The 26,775-nt window shown below is 32.0% G+C and overlaps 1 protein-coding gene across 1 annotated transcript; it reads left to right on the top strand.

Moving 5' to 3' along the window:
- Positions 1-14: 14 nt before the first annotated feature.
- LOC143047597 (phenylalanine-4-hydroxylase-like) lies at positions 15-25,555 on the top strand. The gene is made up of 11 exons (XM_076220726.1): positions 15-241; positions 11,422-11,673; positions 14,675-14,858; positions 15,505-15,593; positions 17,568-17,635; positions 18,208-18,258; positions 20,257-20,402; positions 20,821-20,956; positions 21,771-21,897; positions 24,446-24,675; positions 25,289-25,555. The coding sequence occupies exons 1-11, from the start codon at positions 158-160 to the stop codon at positions 25,449-25,451; spliced, it is 1,530 nt and encodes a 509-aa protein (XP_076076841.1). The 5' UTR covers positions 15-157; the 3' UTR covers positions 25,452-25,555.
- The last annotated feature ends 1,220 nt before the right edge of the window (positions 25,556-26,775 follow it).

The following is a 26,775-nucleotide window of genomic DNA, read 5'->3' on the forward strand; positions in this document are numbered from 1 at the left end:
GCTATTTAATCGATCGATGAATCAATGAGATGCCAATGCCTTATTTAAAACCATGATTCAGAAATCATAAAATCATTTACTTACTAAAGTGTTGATGCATCCTTATTTATAATACGATTTGGATTTTTCTTGAATTTAAAGGACACACGTTTTCCGAATGTATTCACCGACACCTCGTGTTCCATCTGATCCACAAACTGCCAAAAGGAGGCTTGCCTTCCAGAAAAGCTATAGCCAAGAGGTTTGTTATTTTAAATTTCATTTAAAAATGTATAATGTACAAAAAAATCAACAGTTTAATGTATAAAAATCTAATTTATTTGATGGCTACAAAAAATATATAGTAATAGTCGAAAAGTTGTTTTGCTTTTATATTGCATGCTAGAAATGAGTGATATCCTAAAATTTAAAATTATAAAAAAAGTCCGGTAAATTTAAGGTATTGAAATTACAATTTTCTTTTTACTTTTTAAGAATTTAGATGGTATTATATATAATTTATGCATTATAACCTTAAGCTGTATCGTAAGTCTAATTAATTGTGAAAGGTGTCGTTATTAATTTATTGTAGACAAAATTAAAATACTTACCATACGCTAAATAATTATAAAAGTATTTTGCAAAACACTAATGCCTTTTTAACTCTTTTGATTCGAGCGTCACTGGTGAGTCTTTTGTAGACGAAACGCTAACCTAGCGGGGAAAAAAACCATTTGTATTATTTTATGCTTAACAAATCATGTACATGTAGATAACACGATGGCATTATATTTTAAAGCTATCAAATTAAAGGGGCATGGGTATTAGATCTCTTTTTCCGAGCCTTGATCCACCAGTGTCTAAAACTAGCTAATGATAAAGCACCGCAAATCTACACTTTTTTAATAAAATAAAACCCTCCAAAACAGACAAGTAGCTAGACGAGCGTCGCTTTTCTTATCTTTATCAATTGCATACAACTATACTTTATTTTTACGACATTCAACTGAAAATAAAATATGTTTAATACTTTTTGTCCCGCCAAATTCTGATGTTCATATGTCAGGATCCTGTAATTCATTTTGTTGTATGTTGCTGTATATCATACATTTTTTTGTTTACTGTTTTGTACATTAATCATGCCGTTAGTGTTCTTATTTGATTTTTCTTACATTTGTCATTTCGGGGTTTTTTACAGCTAGGCTATGCAGTATGCCATTTTGCTCATTGTTGAAGACCGAAAGGTGACCTATGGCTATAGTTGCTTAAAAAAAAATGTAAAAGTTTAAATTTTTGAACAACGACATTGACGAAGGCTTATAGTTCAGCCGTATTATTTGTCGACATAACTTTATAAAATCATCTTCGCTTATAACCATCTTATAATAGTACCGTTGTTCAACGGTTTTTCGTGATTTACTCCATACAAACTGAATTTATAATTATTAAATTGTAAGGACTGACTGATTTTTTTCTGTTTATCGAAATTATCTCATTTTTTTTAAATACTCTGCTACGTAGATTATTCAGTGTGCACCACATTTGTTTTAATGTTATTTCTTCAGACAAAAATATTACAGTCATTTCTTAAAATATATAATGTATAATACCTACACAGTCACGTACATGAAATGATGTATATATGGTTATAATTCCGAGACGATAAGAATTCACTTCCCCCTTTCAATGTTGCATTCATCTAGTAATTTGATTTTAGAATTATTCTATAATGCCGTTCAACAATTGAAAGAATTTGCAAATTGGTCGCTTCAAGGATTGTACTATTAATCCTGTCACTACTCCCTAAAATAACAAATGGAATTAAATGTTTTAAAAGAATTGTATTGGATCTGTAACTTGCAATCAGAAGATCATTGTCTGTTTTTGAATAACTACAGACTGTCTTTCGCCAACAATTATAACATGATATACTATATTTTGATTGTACATATTGAAGGCGTATTGTCAATTTAAGGAGTTTTATATTCACAGCAATTCTTTTTTCTAATACAGAAATTTTGACAAGTAACGATGCATTATCATTAAACATGTGATTAACTTCTGTGCCATTTTGGTCTCTTGTGGACAGTTGTCTCATGGGCAATCATACCACATCTTCTTTTTTATATTAACGCTTTAATTCATTAGATATAGTTCCCACGCTTTAATTCATTAGATATAGTTCTATGTCTTAATAAGCAAATTTACTGTATCTTACATTCACAATCCGTTTTTATAGTTTTTTCCTGAAAAGCAGGGTGAGGGAAAAATCAGTGTATCTTATAGACTCTACCCCTATCCAACCGACTCTAAGAATGGCATGTTCATTGAATAAAAAAAATTCACATACATTGCTACCCACAGCACAGCATACCTTTGTACAGAAAAATGTATGTTCGCAATATTTGTTTTAAAAGTGAGATACTAGTAGTATTCTGTATTGTAAAGTTGTATCGAAAACGCATGTTTCAAAATCAAATTGGTATCCCATGTTTAAAAAACAAGTTCGTATTACATGTTTCACAATCAAGTTCGTATTTCATGTTTCAACCACAAGTTCGTATTTCATGTTTCAAAATCAAGTCCGTATCCCATGTTTTAAAATTAAGTTCGTATTTCATGTTTCAAAATCAAGTTAGTATCCCACGTTTCAAAATCAAGTTCCTTACCCAAGTATCAAAATCAAGTTCTTACCCAAGTTTCAAAATCAAGTTTCTTAAACATGTTTCAAAATCAAGTTCGTATTCCATTTTTCAAAATCAAGTTCCTTATCCAAGTTTCAAAATTAAGTCCGTATCCCAAGTTTCAAAATCAAGTTCGTATTTCATGTTTCAAAAGTAAGTTCGTATTTCATGTTACAAAAGCAAGTCCGTATTTTATGTTTCAAAAGCAAGTTCGTATTCCATGTTTCAAAATCACGTTTCAAAATCAAGTCCGTATCCCACGTTTCAAAACCAAGTCCGTATCCTATGTTTCAAAATCAAGTTCCTAACCCATATGTTAAAATCAAGTCCGTATCCCACGTTTCAAAATCAAGTCCGTATCCCAGGTTTCAAAGTCAAGTCCGTATCCCATGTTTCAAAATCAAGTCCGTATCCCACGTTTCAAAATCAAGTTCTTAAATGTATCCCATGTTTCCAAAGCATTATCATGTTCCATGTTTCAAATTCAATGTCGTGTACTATTTTTCAAAAACAAATTCTTAGTTTGACTATTGCATTGATGTTTCGTTCGTATAGCTTTTTAAATTATTTAGGTTTTTATACATGTGCATCCTTGGCTTTTAAATAACCATGTGTCTCCGAATGTTTCCGATGACAGAAAATCCAGAAAAGCGCATCTATCACACGGACCTTATAACGTGTGGTTTTCCATTTTTCACCATAATAAGAATAATTATCCTGATTCAAAATAGCATTGCCCGATTGGTTAGGCTTTTCCGTCTAATTGTTTCTTAAAATAATTGGCATTATTTGCTTGTCCTACATAGCCAATGTACATAATGAATCAGCTATAAGTTGTCAAAAAAAGAAAGAAAGAAAAAAAAAAGAAAAAAAAAACAACATAAAAAAAGAAAAAATGATTAAATGTGATTTTATCTTAGGTTATTATATCATTCATATATACACAAACGCAGAATGTTTTTGCTTGATTTCAAAGTCTTTTAAAACTTTGCGTTTTGTGGGTAAGTAAGCCAGAAAATGTAATTCAAAAGGAATTATCAGAAAATGTTTTCAGTTTACGTTACAGCTGGAACGATGACATGAAGTATCTTTTGATATTCAAAAATGTGTTTCATAAGAGGTAACTTCTCATATTTTATTTCTAAATTCTATCTTTTTAATTCACCTTCTATTCACAGTAAGATGCTTGTGTTCTGAACAGTCCGTATGAAATGTATAATTTTTTTCACAACCTTAAAAAAAACTGGGTACATACATGATTCATATTTTATTATATTATTGAACAATTCACAACATACAATACACTCCTCGGCAATTTATGAACAAATTCTATCAATTTTCGTGAGTACATGTACGTCCAAACCATCTACAAAAGATTCTGTTTAAATTCATTCATTGTTCAAGGAAGTATTTTCTTTTATTACAGCAAAATACCTTGAGTGTGATGGTTAAGGTAATACATTTGTGTTTGGTTAGCTTGCTTGCAAGCTCAGTCTTGAAGTTAATGTAAGGTTTTGTGCTATCCTCCTTTAAGAGTAGACTAGCTCGACTGATAACCAATCTGTCTGTCTGTCTTTCGGACTAGACTCCTCAAAAAGGAGGGGTGTATACCTAACCTAATATTGACTTCAATGCTCAGCTAGAAAGCAAGCTAACAATGAAACACAATTGCCATTACCTACACACTCAAGGCATTTTGCTGTAAAATTGTCCATTTCTTAAGGGACCTACATGATTGACATGGCTTTTCATTTTTAACGTGTAATTTCAAGACAAACTACTAATAAATAACATAGACGCAGGATTCGTGTCAACTGTAGATTTATGTCGAGGTCAAACATTTGACATTCGCGAAGTAAGTTTTGTCTCTAGTAATGTCCATTTTGTTAAATAGCGCTAATGTAAATACAGTAATAAGGAAAACACTTAGAACATCACGTGAAAGAGCAGACGAGACTAAAGCGATGTAAGTTTCATCATTTACATGAAACATATTTCATACTCCTGTTCACAATTAGCCTTTTAAGGAGAAAACCTTGTTTTAAATGTTTCCAACTAATAACGTAAATAGGGATAATCCATTGACATTTTGCTTAAGGAAATTGACTTGAAGTCGTTTTCGGCCATTTTGCCTTTCATTACAACATTTTAAGAACGTAATTGTTATTTGTGATTTGCTCTGATTGATGTACAGCTATTTGTAGCTGAATATTTATTTTGTTTTCAATAAAATAACATACTTGAAAGGGGAAATGAGCTCTATTAAATCAGTCTTTGAGTAGATAAAGTAATTTAGGAATTCAAAGATTAACTGTCGATCTTTATTAATACGGCAAACGGACGGAAACTGCTAGTAGAACATTTTTCATGTATCTACTTTGCTAATACATGTACATCTGCTTCAATTCTTGATAATCGTCTGTTTACTGAATAAATTCATCACCGTTGTAATTTTGATTTATAGATTAAGTATCATAAATATAATCGTTAGAATGTTTTAATTTAATACAAATTTGTACTGTGTAGATCAAACATAATTTAATTGGGATTTAAGTTGAGGTCTAGATGTTTTCTTCTAGTCACGCACAGAATGTCGCTTTATCATGCAATCCATTCAAATTTAACGTAAACTTGTTATAGTATAGTCTGATTTGTTCATTTTCAATTCTGACATCAATGTTATAATTATTTTAAATTAAAACAAAGTTTTATAAGGACTTGTAGATAATTAATAATTATGTTAGTATCAATACAACTATTGAAAAGCAAATTGCAACTTAGTATTTAAAATTTATCTAAATTGAATGCGCAACGTGTGTAACGTACTATGTTCAAAAATAAATTATTTTTTTATTTATTGGTGGTATTTAAAGCCACTTTCAGCACTAATGACTTAATAGTAGTGGCCATTTTTATTGGTGGAGAATGCCGAAGTGCATAGAGAAAAATTCAATTTGGCAGAAAAACTGGCATTCCGCCGTTTCAGTCAATTAAGATTATGAATAGAATATTTAATCGAACGCACCTGTCACGTGCGGTGTTCGAACTCACAACCTTAGTATTAACTAACTCGAAAAATTCTGCGCCATCTAGCGACCTATAGCCTATCGAGGTAAATGTAGACGGAGATCGGCGGAATATAACGACTGACATTAGTCGGGTTTAGTATTAACAGGCTAGTAATACATGAGATGAACTAATTAGATCACTCGACCACCGATGCGTTAATCCTTTTTCAACTGATCTTCTGTTTGTACTGATACGCCACTGTTTCAGGTAATGGGAAGGGTTGGCTCCTTCAAACGAGTTCAAACCCACATTCTGTATGTGCCTGTCCCAAGTCAGGAGCCTGAAAGTAAAATTCAGTGATTGTTTTTTTTTTTTTGCCGTGTGACATATTTGCATTTCGTTCAATATTTTGTACATAAATTAGGCCATTATAGTTTTCTACTTTGAATTGTTTAACATTTGTCATTTCGGGGCCTGTAAAAACTGACTTTGTGGTATGGGCTTTGGTCATTGTTGAAGGCTGTACGTTGACCTATTATAATTGTTAACTTCTGTGTCATTTTGCCTCTTGTAGAGAGTTGTCACATTGGCAATCAAACCAAATCTTCTTTTCATATCTAAACAAAAAGGAAATACTTGCACAGAAATCATAAGATACAAAATTAGATCACAAACTGAGTACACATTACAAAATCAGATCGAAATTGTTTACCAAACATAATGGAGCTAATGGCTGTTTTTTTTTGTACCTAGACTAAAGTTTACATCTATCAAGTTCTATTTGAAATAGAAACATCTCCTTGACGTTGATTATCAATAAAGCAACATAAAGACATGGATCGACGTAAAGAGCCTATTGACAAAAGATCGAGGCTGTTAGCTTGTTGTAAAAACAAAATGAAGAATCAATGTAATATTGAAACATTAGAATTTTATATTGGGTTATAGTTTGTTGTTTAATAGCATTAAGGCTGACAGTTCTGACTTAATGAAACATTTTGAAAGTGTATAGATGAAAAAGACGGAATTTTAAGAGTATCTACAGGAAGTTCTGAATAAACTAATTCAGAAAAAATGTTGACTGTACTAAATGGTCGGAGTAATGGTCAAATATAAACTATGAATACCGTTGATTCATAGTGCTTCTATTTTTATATGGAACATTCGACGTAAGCCACTTTGTTCATTTGTAAAGTGTTGTTGGATGCTCGTGTCCTACTTATACTTGTATAAACTTACCCACTAGAATAGTACTAAATAAGAACAACTAAATGAGGACAAAAAATTCTGAAAAACTGAATGAAAACAAAAAGAAAACAAAGTAAAAACAATTATTAAAATGCCATACAATATTCGATTTTATGCACTTTTTTAAATTCTTCAAATTTTTCAATACAGTTGTCCATTCGTTTGTTTTGTTTTGTCATTTGATTTTGCCATTTGGTTAAGGACTTTCCGTTTTGAATTTTCCTCGGGGTTGAGTATTTTTAATATTTTACTTTTCATGATATAATAGGAAATATTTTAAATATACTTCCCCCTCCCCTAAAAAACAATCAACAAACAAAATGAGACAAGGAATTGAGAAAAATACAAAAGAAATGGACGTACCAATTTGAGCACTGTTAAAAAAAAAAACACAATTATAAAAATGTGAACTTCTTAGTGGTTTGTAAAGATGTAGCATTGTATTAAAATGTTCCAGTCCCATCCACGACTCATTGAATAAACACGAAATATTTACAAACAATTATAAACAAAAAGTCATGAATCTGTATGAACGTTATGTACGATGAAGTTGATTAAGAGTTCACAAATAAATAAGTAGGAATGTAAATTTACACGATTAGAGATGAACGATTGACGAATACACGTTACACGGTTATACACGAATGATGAACGCACAATACTCGATTTAGAATGAATGATGATTGATGAACGCACGTTACACGGTTGAGAATGAATGATTGATGAGCGCACGATACATGGTTATATTATGAATGAATGAACGATGCACACACGTTACACGGAAAACGCACGGACTAATGAATGATGATACACGATTGGTACACGTACGATTAACGCATGGGAAGAGGGTCAGTTTGAATTTTAGAAGGTCTGTACCATGATGTATTGAAAGCAAATATGAAAATCCCGTCCCAGCCTAATTCGTCATAGTCTCATAAACTGAAATAACGGAAATTGATACGTTATTATTTTACAAAAAAATAAGTTTTGATTGTTATAACGCGAGATGGTCGTTTATCCTGACATCGTGACGGCATAATTATCCTTCCGGACCACGCCCCGAATTTCGATGCTGTTTGCGTTTGACCTTGGGACTATATCTTTTAACTCAAACTGATGGCTTATGGTCGCCACTTTCGAGTACTCTCGTCCTTTTTATCGATTCAAATACTGAGCAAAAATCATTGCTCATCTTTATATCTACAAAAGGGTATTGATGTTGACCTGCAAAACTTCGCACTTTAAAAAATGTTCCAGAGATAAACAAAAGAAGGTGTGGTGTGTATGCAGGAACAATACTAAATTTTCTGATTCAGACAAACAAATTCCAAGTAGACACACTCCTGGGTTTTATATTTGAAATTAAACTATCATTAAAAAAAAATGACAAATTACATTTCAAGGTATTTAAAGCAAACAACCATTTGATTTCGGAAAACACTATTATTTCTTTAAGGGCATTTATACTATAAAATGACGCAAACTGAAGCAGGACATATCATGCTATTCAAAACAAATGCGTTATTAAATAGGCTTACTTCTATTGCTACTTGGTGTCAATTTCAGATATTTCTATTATAAAATTAATAATCGGACTACTTATGGCGATTCAGTCATTAACTCGACAATAAGCTTTTAGCGTAAATCATTCTAAGTCAACAAAGTTGCAGACAATGTGCTTTTACAAAGCATTTTAAGTGTTGTACATTACTCATACCAAAACAAAACATCAAATGTCGATTACTGGTAGATAATTAACGTTAAGTTTACATAGATGATAAGTGTAACAATCTATCAGCAATAAAAACATTTTTTCTTTGAAAAATCCAATCAAACACGAGATTTAGTCGATGTCATTATACAATTTTTTTCTCCAATATTTTGATTGTTGACGCTGCTATCTAAACCATTATGATCACATTGATGACGGCTTTACGGCGTATTTTACGGAATTTAAATACTGATTTTCATTGTTATATAATAAAATGCGGTTTAACTATCGTTTCGTAACTTCCCATTAAAATCAATCAGATTTTACATAAATGGCAACTGTTTGTTTAGCAATTAATAGATTTTATGAAATTAATATGATAACCCTAATTTAGATTTCGACGTTTGCTAAACTGATCGTACATTGCATCAGAAAATGATAAATCTAACAAGCAACACGTTTAATGATATTTACAACTGATAGAATTAACTACATCTTAAATTTCTTTTGCTACGTACATGTATTTACTTTCTTTTTTATATCTCTTTTAATGATGTTTATATTTCATATGACATACCAAAATTCGAAAGCATGTCGATTGAAATGTTAACGCAGCGAAATGTGTACCATTATTCAGCAATCAGAACCTAAGGCCACACTTAAAAATATTCTGGTTTGCCCAAACCCTACCCAAAGGTTGAGAGAGTGGGTAGGTAGGTAGCATATAGCATACTATTATATGATACATTTATTTGCGAAGGCCGTACTGCGTTATCAATTTTTATTGCGTTTACTTAAAAAAAACAAAGTAATATGAAAATATATATGAACCCTGTTTTGTACCAAATACATCACTATATAGTCAGATTATAAAGATGCTAATTCAAAAGGTCAGCAAAAAGACCTGTCTAATTGAATATATTTGAACACAAAATTCTGGCATATTTAGCCGACAAGACCTAACTCTTACTCCTCAAACTTTTACGAACAAATATAAGAAAAGCTGGGTATTTCATATATTATATATTTTTTAATATGCTTAATATCCTTTTTACTGTTGAATTGCCATTAACGTTCATTAATGTTTTTTTAACTGTTTCCTATATTGACAGATGTTTTAAAAAAGCTCACACGAATATCGTATAATTTTCTCATTTTCCCATTTTCCACTCAACAAATGATGGTTGAATTTCTTAGCAGAAAATCATAAATAAATGATGTCGATCCTGATGATATGTTATATCGAACATAAATATACATGAACTTTTTATCGGGAGGTTTCATTTATGAATAAAATTTCCGTGATAGAAAAACAGAAAATTGTCAAAGTTTTCATTTTGTGAGTGTGTTTATTTACATAGTTCATACTGTTTATATCATGCTCACTGATTATACCGAATAGCATTTGCAACTATACGAAACAGCAACATTTCTCAATGTTGGAATACTAGTAGTCAATTCAGACACATGCTTCTTTTCTTTTTGATAGTTTTAATCAATAATTAGCGCTCCCTATTTCAAAAAGGTTATATGCTCGCACTTCCGTTCACTATTCAACTCTAATAGCAATCCCGTGTTACATTTAAGGACAGAAAACATTAGCAATAAAGACCCATCTTGCTTTGATATTTGCGAACTTTTCATCAAAGTTTATCAAGATGCATATATATAGCTACTGAGAGTGGCTTTAGTTGTTACGAAGCTCTCCATCCGCGAACTGGGGACAAAAGAAAAATCTACTAATGGTGATATTATTACCTGACCGAGGATAATGATTAAAATATTGCCTTTTACAGTAAAATTAAACATATATTGCTCTTTTACCTGTAACTCATAACAGTATGTAAGTGGAATTCGTTTCTATTTTATCGCTATTTTAAATTAATTCTACGTTCACCGTCAAATGAATGAAAACCAATGAAGCTTTGAATGAAAGCCTTGCTTCGTGCAATATTAAACTGCTATTTGATCATTTCGCGGATCAGTTATAACACGCAAGTTTAAAATTAAACATAAAAATGCTTAGAAGTACCACTGTGTTTTCAAAGCTTCTATTAAATCTTAAAAACTCTCACAGTTTCAATTCTGAATAATTTGGCTTGCTATGAAAGAAGAAAAATAAAGTGCAGCTTGCTATTGCACTAATGATGCTATGTTAAAATGTTTTCTATTTCACAAACCATTTAACGTTCAAGCAATGATTGCTTTAATCTTCGGTATACTATGATTTTTTTTATGTCTGGTTTAAAATTACATAGAATATATTTTGAATCACATCAATCAACTTTTTTTAATTTGGCTTTTAACTTTGATAAAATTAAGTTTATTTGAATAGAAAATTTGAATAAATAAAATTAAACAAATGCAATTTAATCTTTTAAAATTTAGAATAGTCATTATTGTCGTAATAAGGGTCTGGATGTGAGACCTTCAGTTAGGATTTTGTTTTTATCTCTTAGGTTATTTTTCTCTTTTCTGTTCACAAACCCTTATCCACATCCTCTAAAAATATTAATTTCTTTCTAAAAAGTAAGCTGTATTCAATTAGTAAATCAACTGACAATCTATGCACCAAAATGTACAAGACTTCCGTATCAAATTCTCTTCCAGACTACGTTCCATAATTCTTAAGCGTCTTATACTTGTATTTAACTCAATATTTGGAATTATACAGTAATGACCAAATTACAAGTCAGTTTTATTCCAGAATGGTGACGGATGTGTCTAAATGAAAATGCAAAGACATAATTCGAAACTGTGGTGAAATTAATACTTCTTTATATCTTACAGCATGGAGGATCATGGCGGCGGAAGAGTCTGATTGAAGATGCAAAATTCGAAACTGTGACAAATTTAGAATTTGAAAAACGAGAAAGGACATTAAGTAATAGAAATTCTATCAGTGAAGAAGAAGAGGAAGTATTTGTACAGAACGGTGAATGTATATCTCCAATTGAAACAGAACCTCCGCATGCCGTGCTTTTGATTATTAGCATAAAAGATGGTATTTCAAGTCTGTCCAGAATCTTAAGAATATTTGAGGTAAATTATTAATTTACTGTATATATGAACAACAAAACAGTGTTTTAGTTTCTCGAGGTTCTTGAGAATATTAAAGATAAACTATTCCTTTGCTGTTTACAAACATATGAAAAAAAGTTTTTATGTTTACCATTTTAACTCTTTTGACGGAATAAAATTCAAGATTAAATGTCCTGTATCGGAACAAGGTGTTTCTTGGAGGTTACAAGAGCGCAATTTTACCGGCAAGTTGTTTTACTCCAAGATGGTACTCAGAATAGAATCCTATATATGATTATATATGATTGGATGATACAGGATTGGAATTACATTTAATCGAAAGCTTATCCAATTAGGTTTAAAAGTTGTCGAAAATCATATTCACATTTTACGAAGTATAGAAAATATCTTCCATTTCTACATGTCGGAGCGATTAAAAATATGCCTTTTTCATTATGCGAAAAAATAGCAACTGCATTTTAAGTCAAGTAGAGCCGCATGACCCTATATATTTTTTGGTTGTAATGCAACACTGGCATTTCTAGTAACAGGAACTGCTACGCGTTTTTCCCTAGTTTGTGTAGTCTTCGAGAAAAAAAAATACGGAACACCAGGTTCCCAGTGGTACCCTATGAAAAATGCATTACGAATAATTGCGCTCTTGTAACCTGGAGATATGACGCACCGAAAACGTAGGCTATGGAATTATTTAAAGATTCATGAAATTGTATGATGTAATTATTCATGACTATCGTTTACTATCATTTAAGTTTTTGATATCTCGTTGTCCATTTTGATTACTTTCGAATTTGTATGTCATTTAGCATCTTTTAGCCCTCGTTACATTTGACCATATTCTATATCTTAAATCACCTCCATTGCTGTCGCACAATAAGAAATTTTCAGTTATTTTTCAAGGTCATTCAATATAAATAAATCTTTGAAACCAATGTTGTACGACTTTACCCTCCGCAGAGCTATAGAAAAACAGTACATTAACGGGTGTTACACGGTCTCTTTTTAGATGATACACGGACTCTTTTTAGTTGTTACACTGACACTTTTTATGAATAGAATCACTCGTGCATGATCAGTGAGGGCACTTTAACTTTCAATTAGATTTGAACATTTTGGTTCACCGACTTATTTCCTGTCTTTTCATTGAACAAAATATTTACGTTAGCATCAATATTTTTTTTTCAAATATTTCCAGTAAAATACTATTCATATCAGTACACTAAGGGATTAGACATTTAATTTCAAAAGAGGGAGGGGTATGGTTTCTCCTCAAAAAGATAATTTGATCCCAAATTTTATGAGAAAAAAATTTATTATGGTCAAGCAGATGACAAATGTTTTGCATGATTACTGATTTTCCGAATACCGTAAATAGTGTTCATTTAAACAAAAACATTTGGGTGATGGCGTTGAAAAGTAAATAGTTGATATACTCAAAAAAGAAAATACCGCCCCCCTTTTATGAAGCAAAATATTCGGTCAATAAATGTTTTCTTCAATATATGGACATGAATAGTATTTTAGACAATGCTGGAAGTAAAGAAATGATGATACTGACGTGTATATTTCAATAAAAATAAGACAGGAAATAAGTAAATAAAAATCAAATCTAATCAAAAGATGAACTCCCTATCAACTCACCAATGCACGATTGATCCTATAAACAAAAAGTGTTCATGTAATACACGTCCAAATAAGCAACAAATTTAGAAGAAAATCATTCAACTTATGTCATCAATTTTGGGCGGTAAGCTGCGATTGGATCATAATGTAACACGTGTTTATTATATAATCTCGATCAACACTGGCAGATCTAGAGACGAGCATGCATTTAAAAAAAAATAAAGTATAAGCCGGAATATATATAATATTAAGACGAAATCATTTTTTTTCATAAACATTTCATTCACTAATGAAGTAGGAAATTCATTCTTTTGATACATTTATATTGTTATCGAATTTATATCAGTGGCGGATCCAGGTCCAAATCCAGGACAAAACAGGGGGGGGGGGGGTCCAATTTTATGTCCCCATTCAAATACATTGATCGTACAAAAAAGGGTTATTTCAACCCCCGGGACCCCCCACCACTGAATATTAAATTCATGTATTTTGCAACAAACGTGCGATTTCTACGATTTTAAGGGGGAATTGGGGGGATGGAATGGCACATCCTCCCTTTCCTTGTTTCATCAAAAATAAAGATCACAGCCTGTTTATTTTAAAATGAATTAGCCCCCCCCCCCCCTCTTCCCGCTTTCCGTTTCATCCATAACAATCAAACGTTATCCCATTCACCACTAAACTATTTCTTTAATATATTACTTTTTGACGAAGTTGCATTTTAAAAAGTCTTAAATGTGTATAACATTCATCTTTTACTTGAAATGGTTCTTTTTTATCAAATTTTTAGATTCCTGAAAAAAATCTCGGTTGTAGGGAAATGAAAAAAAAATGTGTTTATACTATTATAACTTACATTTACTGCTTTATGGCTATCTAAGTTTCTCAAATATTTAGTCTTTCAAAATGTATTATTACTTTCTTGAAACGTCGTACAAGTCAGATAAAAAGCAAAAGTAACAAAAGAAACAGGCCGGTAACAACCAGCCGAATAGTTTTTCTGCACTTGTAGACAGGTCAAGGTCCGAGGCTATCGCCTCGGACCTTGACCTGACTACTCGTGCAGAAAAACTATCCGGGACCGGTTGTTACCGGCCTGTTTCTTTGTTACTTTTGTATTTTATCTAATACATACCTTCACCTGCATATAAGGCCTGAGCCAATAACAGTGTTTATGCATGCCCAATCTTCATTTCCACCCAATTATACCTATTATTTTATGAAATAGTCTACTCTGACGTAAAAAACTAGATTGTCGTACATTATCTCAAATTTGCATGCTTTTTATTTTATATCATGATTTAACAAAATTGCCATTAAGGAAGACAATATTCTATCTACCAGAAAGATTGACCTTTAATCTAACAATTTAATTTTTCAGGCATCAAAGGTGATAATAGATCACATCGAATCACGGAAGTCCAAGAAATCCGGAGCACAATTTGAAATTTTGATAAAATGTGTTGGGTCACGCGATAGAATCACGTCACATGTTAATTCGTTACGCATGGTCACGTCTATAGCTGACGTTGCAATTGTATCGGATCAAGAAGTTGAAAATAAAGGTGCGTGTTACCATGAGTACAATTATATTTTTACTTTATTATAGATTTTTTTATTTATTACTTTTAGTCGATGTTTAGATATATTTTAAATATCAGTCAAGGTTTCGTTGCGGTGTCTGTGAGGTAAAAAGGTTTTGTGTCAAACAAAGAAATAAAAAAAAAAAAAAAAAAACTGTTTTTGAAGAGCTACGTATACATAACTTTTCACTTTGGCATTAACAGAAATGCAGAAAACTGATGCTTAACTTTTAGAGAATCCTCTAGCTCTAACTCTGACAAGACCTCATTTTATAATTATATAATTTCATTTTATACTTTTAAATTATTTTATTGATTTAAAAATAAAAAATCAGTCACTAGTTTTAACAAATTAGAAATTACTGCTCCCTTAATTGAATTAAATTAAAAAATACAAACACATATATGTGCGATATTGATGTATTGTGGGAAACATAGTCGCGGCTTTTGTAGGTATAGATAAATGTATATGAATTGCAGATTTAAGTGTTTAGAATCATTGCACAACTTTCCTGTCGGCTTGTTTGCAGAATTTGTCAAACAAACTCTCAAAATCAAGTTTATACACGAAAATACAATTTTTCCACTTGAATTAAACCCATAATTTTATTTTTATTTTTTGTTTTAGTTATTTGGTTTCCAAGACACATTTCAGAACTAGATAACTGCACACATCTTGTCACGAAGTTTGAACCGGAACTCGACAGTGATCACCCGGTAAGTACTTATAGACTTCTCGTCCACCTAGTAGAAGATAATAACAGCACATTTTGAAGATAACAACACCTTGTTCTTAAAAATAAAATATAATCAAATATACTACAATAACACACCAGGATGACCATTTGTCTTTGTTTGATCTTATTTTGTACATGCTTTATTGCCTTAGTTTTAAACATCCTCTTGTTTGCGTGTAATTTTAATTCAGATTTACAATGTACACTGACTTTGTTCTTTTTTATTTACCTTTTTAACAGATCATTTGTTTATTGTTCCTCAATTCATGCAAAACTAAATTATTGTTATGCGTTTACTTTTCTACATTGGCTAGATGTATAGTAGTTTCTTGGGTATAATTTGGAGTTTAGTATAGTATTAAAATTAACGGTACCAATTTTCTTGCACCAGATGCGAATTTCGACAATACATGTCTCTTCAGTGATGCTCGTGGCCAAAATATTTAAAATCAAAAGCTTATATAAAAGATGAAGAGCTATAATCCAAAAGGTCCAAACAGTATAGCCAAATCCATGAAAGGAATCAGAGCTTTGCATGAGGGAGATACATTCCTTAATTTATAATAATTTCTATCATTTTGTAACAGCAAATTTTAATAACACAAAAAAATCCGTATTTTCATGCCAGTACCGAAGTACTGGCTACTGGGCTGGTGATACCCTCCGGGGACTAATAGTCCACCAGCAGAGGCATCGACCCAGTGGTAGTAATAAAATTAACGGTACCAATTTGCTTGCACCAGATGCGAATTTCGACAATACATGTCTCTTCAGTGATGCTCGTAGCCAAAATATTTGAAATCCAAAGCTTATATAAAAGATGAAGAGCTATAATCCAAAAGGTCCAAACAGTATAGCCATATCCGTGAAAGGAATCAGAGCTTTGCATGAGGGAGATACATTCCTTAATTCATAATAATTTCTATCATTTTGTAACAGCAAATTTTAATAACAAAAAAAAAAAAAAAATCCGTATTTTCATGCCAGTACCGAAGTACTGGCTACTGGGCTGGTGATACCCTCTGGGACTAATAGTCCACCAGCAGAAGCATCGACCCAGTGGTAGTAATAAAAGTAACGGTGCCAATTTTCTTGCACCAGATGCGCATTTCGACAATACATGTCTCTTCAGTGATGCTCGTGGCCAAATTTTTGAAATCCAAAGCTTATATAAAAGATGAAGAGCTATAATCCAAAAGGTCCAAACAGTATAGCTAAATCCGTGAAAGGAATCAGAGCTTTGCATGAGAGAGATACATTCCTTAATTTATAATAATTTCTATCATTTTGTAACAGCAAATTTTAATAACACAAAAAATCCACATTTTCCTGACAGTACCGAAGTACTTGATACTATAGTTTATTATCACTGAACTAGTATATATATTTGTGTAGGGACCAGCTGAAGGACGCCTCCGGATGTGGGAATTTCTCGCTGCATTGAAGACCTATTAGTGACCTTCTGTTGTTGTCTGTTCTATGGTCGGGTTGTTGTCTCTTTGACACATTCCCCATTTCCATTTTATTTGCCTTTGTTGGTGTTATTTTGAAGTTTTAAATATCTGTTTAATTGCGTGTCATTTTAATTTAGACGTAAATGTGTACTGAATATGTCCTTTTTCAATTATCCTTTTGAACAGTTCATTATGTGTTCCTCACTTCATGAAAAATTAAAATTCAAGTTAGGAAACCTGTCGAAAAATTGTATTATTCAGAGTCAAAAGTCGTAAATATGAAAACAGGCTGCTAAAACATCGCGTTGGTTAATACCAAAACAGAAATGTGAGTTGAAATAATAAACTTTTATTGAAAATATTTATAACTCAAAATAAATAAATTCATTTAATCTGAATCGACTTAGCATTTAGAAAATATTCTTAAACTATTAGTATCATTAGCAACATGTTCTAGCTATAATGTATTCAAAAACTTCTTGTTTTATATGTTTGTTTAGGGATATACAGATAAAAAGTACAGAGAACGACGTAAAATGATCGCAGACATAGCATTCGATTACAGACAGTGAGTGATATAGATGGAAAAATAAGATAACAAAAATACCGAACTCCGCAGACAATTCTACACAAAAAGTCCTTATGCAAATGTCAAAATCAAAACTTCAAACACATTTTTTACTAAGTCAGGAATATGACAGTTGTAAAGGCATTTTACAAAAATGACCTTTTTGTCTGACTTTAGTGATGTTTTACCATTCATGTATTTGTATCATGTGACCACCTACATTCAGTTTAACGATAGATGATTTTGATTAGATTTTCAAATGTTGATAAATAGGGAATCACCCTTCGTCCGAAGAGACAGTTAAAGTCGACATTTACATCTGATGTGACTAGTTCTTATTTGGGCAATTTCATTATTTTTTCTTACAACCGTCGATTGTTTGTACATATTTTGAATTTGTAACGCGTTTTTAAGCCAAAATTTACACACTTATTTTTTCTGGTTACAAAAACATTACCACCGGAAACGCTCGTTACCATTTATGGTAAAAGAATACTCATTACGCCAATCACATATTTTAAGTATGACTTTACTTTTGATAATAAGCCGTGCTTCTTCCTTTTCCTTTTTAGTGGTCAAGTTATTCCGAGAGTAGAATATACACAAGAAGAAAATGACACATGGTAAGAATGATCTCACTGTGAGGCTGGTTAAACAACAGGTGTTGTAGTTTGTTTCCTGGATGGTACTTTGGTCTTTGAATTTGTTCTCTGGAGCTGAAAACCACTTTGCATATTAAAGTCATTATTATCATATTTTTGTAAATGAGAGTATGATGTACAGGTAAATAATGCAAGCCGTCATATTGTGTTCTAATGATTGAACCAAATGATAGTATATGAGGTAAACATGAATACATGATGATGGTGGTGGATTGCGGCTTAACGTCCAGTGGTAAATTATAACGCATATTCAGGACGAGAACATATGGAAATAATATGTAAAATTATTATTAATCCTTCTTTTTACTTGACCGACAAGCTGAGCAAGATTTTTAAAGTGCTAGTTTACAAGGTAACAATCCACAGGAAGACACATAACCTTACCCGGACACATGACTTTTGCTCGTACTCCTTAATGCCGCGTGTTTGGAGGAGAAGCAGTAAATACAACTTTTAAAGTCTTTGCTTTGACCCCATCGGGTTTGAACTCGCAACCTACCGCAATCGAGCGAACACCCTAACAAGAGATCACCAAGCGAACGAAAACAAAAAAACAAATACCAACTATTATGAACAAAAGGTTTTTCATATCTTTGCAAAACAATCCTCTTTGACTGCATGGGTGTGGAGATCTCGAACTTTGAGAAATTAACGTTCTAGTTTTACTTTGAACGAAATACCATCCGAAATTGTTTAAACCATTTGGTTTATATGAGATCACCTCCGGATTTTGGTTGATTTTGAGTTTCTTAGTCTTTAGTTTTCTATGAGTAATTGTATACTGCTGTTTATAGTCTTTTAATCGTTTTTTTCTCTCTCGTTTTCGTCATGACATTGTCAACTAACAAGTTTGAATATCACCATGGAATACTTCGCCTCTCTATATCTTTTAAAGAAAAAACGCCCAGTGATTACAGAAAAAGGTACTAAAATCCAACTGCGATTTTATCAATTGAAATCAAATATTTATACTAATACTAGTTCGGTCATTTGAACCAGATGTGTTAAAGATTCTGTCATTCTTAAAATATCATCCCATTTATCATTTTAAGACCAAACAAATGTTGTTATTACAAGTTATTTGATGGGAGAATATCACATTATATTGCAGTAATCAATTTATGAAAAAGATATCAGATCTATATCACATTGTATTATCCGTCTTTCTTGTAAACTGGCACTGAGTTAAACGTTTTATTGACTACCGATAGTTGAAAAACACATTTGCATCAGTTGTCACGTGTTTAATGTCTTTGTGTGATTTACGATTATGATCAATGAATAAAAATATGATGAAATGTATGGTGCTTGTTCTGATATTTGAAACTGATTTGTAATAAATGCTTGAATGTTTTACGCATTGCATGTTACAACAAATTATGATTGATCGTTCCAAGGCATCAGACTTTTAAACAAGTATCATGTAATCAAGTTACCATAATAAACGATTAATTGATATTTACTGACTTAACTTCAAGTGGGAAATAGTTCATGCTTTTTTTTTAAATGAGAATATACTGAACAATACATGAATTTAATGATGCAAGTCTAAGTCTGGATGGGCAGCAGGAGGGGGAGTTATTCCATATTCTCTATTCTTTATTCATTTTGTAAAAAAATTCCAATGCAATGTGTAACTTGAAATGAAAATTATTATTCAACTCATGTGGCTTGCAATTAAATGTTAGAACGCAAATATCCCATACCCTAGGCCTTACAAAAAAAAAACGTAAAAAAAACCAAAAACCAAACACCGTGTACTATGTAATAAGATAATTTTTAAAGTTTTGATACTCAAATTATTTTAGTTAATTTAATACTCTAGTTGACAAGAAACCACTTTAGAATGTTGCTGCCTGTTGAAGGCCGTATGATGAAATAAATGTTCTGTGTCAGTTTGTCTCTGGTGTAGAGTTGTCCCATTCATAATCGTTCATCTTCTTATATTGATTTGTACAGGGGACACGTGTATAAACATCTTCAAGATCTATTTCCAACTCATGCTTGTAAAGAACACATTGAGAACTTCAAAATACTAGAACAGGATTGTGGTTATAGTGAAGATAAAATTCCACAGTTAGAAGATGTATCTAATTTCTTAAAACGTAAGTATTACTTTCTGATTACCATAATCATAAATTAACTATCAGCAAAACTTTGAATTCTTCGAAAATATAAGGATTTTGTTCTAAAAGATATATTATATTCACCTGTGTTTCAAAAATCTATCGGAACTTAAGGTCACCATCGCTCTTCATCATCGCCCTGTATGCGGTCGTTTTAACTTTACGAGCGTCACTGATGACTTTCGTAGATGACACGAGCGTCTTGTGCATACATTTTAAATCTGGTTAACGGTATCTCTGATCAGTTTCTTTCTGATGTCTCACCATAATCGATGTCATAAGTTACATATGGTTGCTTTTAAACGGATAAATGCAAGGAAAAATGTTTTTTTTAATGATAAACGTTTTTTTTATATGTTTTAATTATATTGTTTACATAAATCCTTTTCTTTTGTAGGAAGAACAGGGTTCCAGTTACGTCCAGTTTCCGGTTTATTATCAGCACGTGACTTTTTAGCTAGTCTTGCATATCGAGTTTTCCAGTGTACCCAGTATGTTCGTCATGGGTCAAAACCCGATCACTCTCCTGAACCGTGAGTGCATAATATTTATTTTATTAGGAAAAAAAACCAACAATATACGTGTTTCCGCTAAACCTACTTAACCTAAGTGTTAGTGCCGTCCCTAACACCTTTAGTGTCATGTTGAAGCAAACATTGTTAAAGTCAAACGGATACCCTAGTAGTATCCAGCAAAAAATGTCTGTACAATCAAATGATATTGCCTACCTATCTACAATATTTTTTTTCAGCACATTTAGCGGGAACACAGTCATGTATTATTTTTTAGAGCTCTTATGAGCATCCGAATTTTATATTAGTTACGGATGTTATATTTACTTTCCTAATAAATGCCCCTTTTTTAATGTTTCGAAACACAAAGACTCTTCTTCTCCAGAAATAGATTAACTAAACTATATTTGGAAAAACTTTTAGGAATTTTGAGTCATCAATGCTCTTCAACTTATACTTTGTTTGGTCTTGTTAACATTTTTTTGAAGTGTCACTATGATAAGTCTTTTGTAGACAGCAAAAAAATAAACAAGATGCATAAATCTAGTAGTCCAGTAATCATGTGTTTATTTATTCTGTGAATTCATTATTATTCGTTGGAAACCAATTTTCGTGGACTTCGTGGGTACAGGTGAACCACGAAATTAAATGATGAGCGAATAATAAATTTTCTATAGGCTTGAATGCAGACTTGGGGCAAAACCACGAACTTAAGTATCCACGAATATGTAATTTCCTTAATCCACGAAAATTGGTACCCAAGAAAATAAATGAATCCACAGTTCAAAGTGTATGATATAAATGAAATTTCATACGTATTTACTTCTTTTCACAGAGATTGTATTCACGAGTTGCTTGGACATGTGCCAATGTTGGCAAATCCAAAATTTGCACAGTTCTCACAAGAAATAGGACTGACATCTCTTGGAGCCTCAGATGCCGATATTGAAAAATTCGCCACAGTATGTATTTGAAGTGAAACATAAAATATAAAGTTAACTGAGTCCTAAGTCAGAAAACTTGTTTTCAGTGGTTGTCGTTTGTTTTTCTAGTTTCTAGTTTCTCGTTTTGTTATATAGATTAGACCGTTGGTTTTCCTATTTGAATGGTTATACCCTAGTCATTTGTGGGGACCTTTATAACTTGCTGTTCTATGTGAGCAAAGACTCCGTGTTGACGGCTGTACTTTGTTATAATAATGTACCTATACAAATTGAGACTTGAATGGATCTAGTTGGTCATTGACTCTCGCATCACATTTTCTTAAATCTATATAGGACATTGCATACTATTTCAGAAACCTTGTTTTCAGTGGTTGTCGTTTGTTTTTCTAGTTTCTAGTTTCTCGTTTTGTTATATAGATTAGACCGTTGGTTTTCCTATTTGAATGGTTATACCCTAGTCATTTGTGGGGACCTTTATAACTTGCTGTTCTATGTGAGCAAAGACTCCGTGTTGACGGCTGTACTTTGTTATAATAATGTACCTATACAAATTGAGACTTGAATGGATCTAGTTGGTCATTGACTCTCGCATCACATTTTCTTAAATCTATATAGGACATTGCATACTATTTCTTTGACAATGACAGATGATGCAACGTGACTTTTTCATAAATTGAACTACAATTTCAAATGATAGCTGTTGATTGTTCATTCTTAAAGTTGAAACCAGTTAGCTAAAAGTACAATTTGTGATTTATAACTTGATGAGGAATTTTCAATGGTGTATTGTTAGTGCATTTTAGTGATCTCGAAAGTGATTTATTTCTGCTTAATCATCATCGTTTGATGAAAATTAAAAAAATACCTCGCATCATATGCGACGTAAAATTTAGACACATAAAACTTATATTTGTAAAGTATTAGTGTTTTTTAATAGTTTAGGTATGATGCTAGTACTGTAATATATAGAACAAATTAAGAACAATAGTTCGAATTTTCACAATTTTGGTTAAACGAATTCAAAATTAAAATTAACATAATATGACCAACGCAAAACTTAATGAAATAATTCAGTTAATAGGTTCTTTTCAATAAAACGCTGCACTTTTAGATAAAGTGCATATAAATCAAAACATAGAAAGAATAGATATTGATGGACGCTTTGTTTGACTATTTTATTTTCGAATATATCATAATATTTGCTATAATCTTGATAGTCCATTAGTATTTGTTTTGCACAAAATTAATACGAATTGAAAATATTAAAGTGCATGCTAGCTATTATATTAAGAAAACAATCAGTGCCATGACATTAAACAGTATATTGATATTTGAGCCTGATGGTGTACTCTATTTCCGATCCTATATTGAAAATGTTCTACGGTTTAAAATATGGACATTGTGTATTGTTGCCAATGCAACAACTATCCACCAAAGTACATATAACGTGCAAGGTTTCTTTCACTAATTGTGACTTGGATGGAGAGTTGTCTCATTGGGATTCATACCCCAAAATATTCGTTTATCTATATGGCTGTTTTTACTACACATGACACGTTTGAAACAAAAACTACTTGCTCTTCAACTTTGTACTTGTTTTAGCTTTCGAACTTTTTTCATTAGAGCGTCACTAGTTAGTCTTGTGTGTACGAAACGCGCGTCTGGCGTATCAAATTTGAAACCTGGTACCTTTTGCTAGCTGTCATTCGTGTGTTTGTCTGTCCTATATGTTCTTTCATTTATTTGTATTGCAGTCTTGTCATGTAATGTTGTCATGTTAATGTTGTATTTGACATTGCCATAAAAGCGGGAGGTTTGGCATGCCACAAAACCAGGTTCAACCCACCATTTTTTGTCCTGTACCAAATCAGGAAAATAGCCATTGTTATATTATAGTTTGTTTCTGTGTGTATTACATTTTAATGTTGCGGGTCTGTGGTGTAGTAGTTCTCCTCTTATATTTGTTGCGTTTCCCTCAGTTTGAGTTTGTATCCTGGATTTGTTTTTTTCTCAATCGATTTATGAATTTCGAACAGTGGTATACTACTATTGCCTTTATAAGTTGAACATGAATAAACATAATGCATAACTTAAACCAGTTGTTTTGTTGGGTTGTTCTGCTTTTCGTTTTCTTCCGTCTAGTTAACATGTTATATTTTCAATAATACGTTGTTTATATCAGTCTAGATTATTATAATAGACTGTGTTTCATGTAAAACTATTCTTCAGAAATCAAGTAAAAAAAAAATAAAAGTAGTAGAACAGCAAAAACAGTTTAAATACAAACAAACAAAAACGACACCAACAACCATTGATTTTTTTATTTAATTGTATGTGAGAAGTAAATCCTCTGCTTTCTATATAAGCTTTGGATTTCAAATATTATGGCCACGAGCATCACTGAAGAGACATGTATTGTCGAAATGCGCATCTGGTGCAGGAAAATTGGCACAGTTTTGAGTTCAATGTCTTAATGTATTTTTAGATTTATTTCAAATCTTTTCATGGTTATGTTTATCTTTTAAACATGCTTAAATAAAATCATACATTATCTAATTACTTACAGCTGTACTGGTTTACGGTAGAATTTGGTCTATGTAAGGAACAGGGTAATCTAAGAGCATATGGTGCTGGTACGTTGTCATCGTATGGGGAGTTACGACACGCCTTGTCTGATGCCCCGAAAAAATATCCATTCGATCCAGAGAAAACTTCAGTACAAGTGTATACAGATGAAGATATCCAGCCAATTTATTTTGTGGTTGAATCTTTTGATGACATGATGCAGAAAATGAAGTAGGTTTGAATAGTAGTTTACTCTTCCAGAGCACCACATCGTATTGTTCAATTTTTAGCTTCATGTTTAATGTTTTGTTATAGTTGTTTTGCTGTGGCGGTGTCGGTTTTATCAGACTTATGGTTTGAATTGTTCCCTAGATGCTGTACTTTCTTTCACTTTAATAGGTGTATAAAACGTAATAGTAATAAAATTAACGATACCAATTTTCACGCACCAGATGCAAGATATTCAAGATATATATATTCAGTAAGATGTTCAAACACCTAGCCTGTGCAGATCAAAAGTTTATATATCATATTAACAAAACACGTTTGATCAACGAATGAACAAATATAGTCAGTTATGATATCTCAGAAAGTAAAGTAAAGGAAAAGAACGTTTTTTTCCCCCAACAATTGAAATGCACCTGCCTAAATATGTATGAAAATGGGGTTAAACTTAATTAGAAAACGAATATTATTTATGGTGAATATGTATTCATCGCTGAAACAAATAAAGGAGATGTTGACCTTTATTACTTTTTGTATTATCTATATTATTGAACATATCACAATTACGGTATCGCGATATATTTGGAGATACTAATTAATATGTTATTTTTTCTTTCAGGCGCTATGCAGCCACTATTAAAAGACAATTTGAAGTACGCTATGATCCTTATACACAAACAATACAAGAATTAGGAAACGAGGTATCGATGCAGTATTTGCATTTATCTCTTCAAAACGAAGTAGAAAGCTTACAAAGAGCAGTAAAAGAACTGAAGGTTTAATGTGAAGAATTGTCGTCTTTATGCCTAATCATTTAATGTATAAACATGAAAATATGTTTTAAATGAACTCGTTATCAATAAAATATGTCTTGTAGAAAGCTTAACCGCTCTCCGATTTTCAGCCCCATGTCTTTTGAACACAGCCCAAGTGGTCTTAACACGGCGTTCGCCTTCGTCATTGTATATTAACTCTTAAAAAATATTCTTCTTTGTAACCACGGTGCCAAACTAAACAAAACCAAACCTTACAACAACTATTATGAGGGTAACTAGTTGGCCGACCATTAAAATTAACATAGCTAAAAACATACACATAAGTTTTTCTGCACAAATGCTCATGTCGATATCTCTTCAGTGATGCCCGAGGCCAACATTTTTGAAATCCAAAGATTTTTAAAAGGACAAAAGGCAAAAATTCAATAAGGAGTTGTTCCCCATTAATAATATTTTTTTTACAAAAAAATGGCCATGGTTTTTTCAGTTTATTTTCATCTATGAGCTTGCATGTCCCTTTGGTATCTTTCGCCCCTTGTTTGAAAATGTAGTTGTTCTAAACAGACTGTTTAAAGCTTGTTGATATAACAGGGGTGTAAAGTAGGTCATCAAACACATGTATGTCATAGTAGAGTTCATCCCAACTTATAACATTGCTCTGATGTTTGTGTGGTATTTGCAGCATTTTTGAAAAAAAAAGATGGACATGAAACGGGCGATGCTTTTATCTTGTGGCTTTTTGTAGCACGTACTGATTATGATAAAAAAAATATGAGTAGAACAGAAACATATTTCATTCAGACAGCAATCGAACGGCATAAAAAGTCGTTAAATCGTTCTGACGTTTTTGCAAGTTTAAAATAAAGGCAACAGTAGTATACCGCTGTTCAAATATCATAAACCGATGAAGAGAATAGAAATCCGGGGAAACAAAATACAAAACCATCTTTACTCAATCGCCCGATGCCAAAAATGTTGCAAATTAATAAAACAGATGTGTATTACATCAGACCTGCCATCAATGTAAGGTTTTATGAGAGCCTCATACATGACAGTCTTGATGGGGTATGTGGAATAGAGAATAATGGAACAAAATTGCAGAATAAAGGAAAACAAATTAAAGAATAGAAAATTATGGCTTTAAAAAAAGAATGAAGATTAATTGGGAAAAGAAGAGAAAATACAGAAAAATGGTCCTATAAATAAGAAAATATAGAAACCAGTTGTTTAAATAAATCCGTATATATTTAACAAAACTGCAAGGTGTATCACTTTTTTTGTTTCAATTAATTGCCTGACATATTCACCTCGTTACTTCTGTTCAATACAG

Source organism: Mytilus galloprovincialis, chromosome 10 (genome assembly GCF_965363235.1).
Source record: "Mytilus galloprovincialis chromosome 10, xbMytGall1.hap1.1, whole genome shotgun sequence".
NCBI lineage: Eukaryota > Metazoa > Mollusca > Bivalvia > Mytilida > Mytilidae > Mytilus > Mytilus galloprovincialis.

What these genes read in the sequence shown, in the direction of transcription:
- LOC143047597 (XM_076220726.1), top strand. Translation starts at nt 158, where the DNA reads ATGTATTCACCGACACCTCGTGTTCCATCTGATCCACAAACTGCCAAA. An exon ending in AGAAAAGCTATAGCCAAGAG is followed by an intron (nt 242 to 11,421) that starts GTTTGTTATTTT and finishes TATATCTTACAG; the next exon opens with CATGGAGGATCATGGCGGCG. An exon ending in ATAGCATTCGATTACAGACA is followed by an intron (nt 17,636 to 18,207) that starts GTGAGTGATATA and finishes TTTCCTTTTTAG; the next exon opens with TGGTCAAGTTATTCCGAGAG.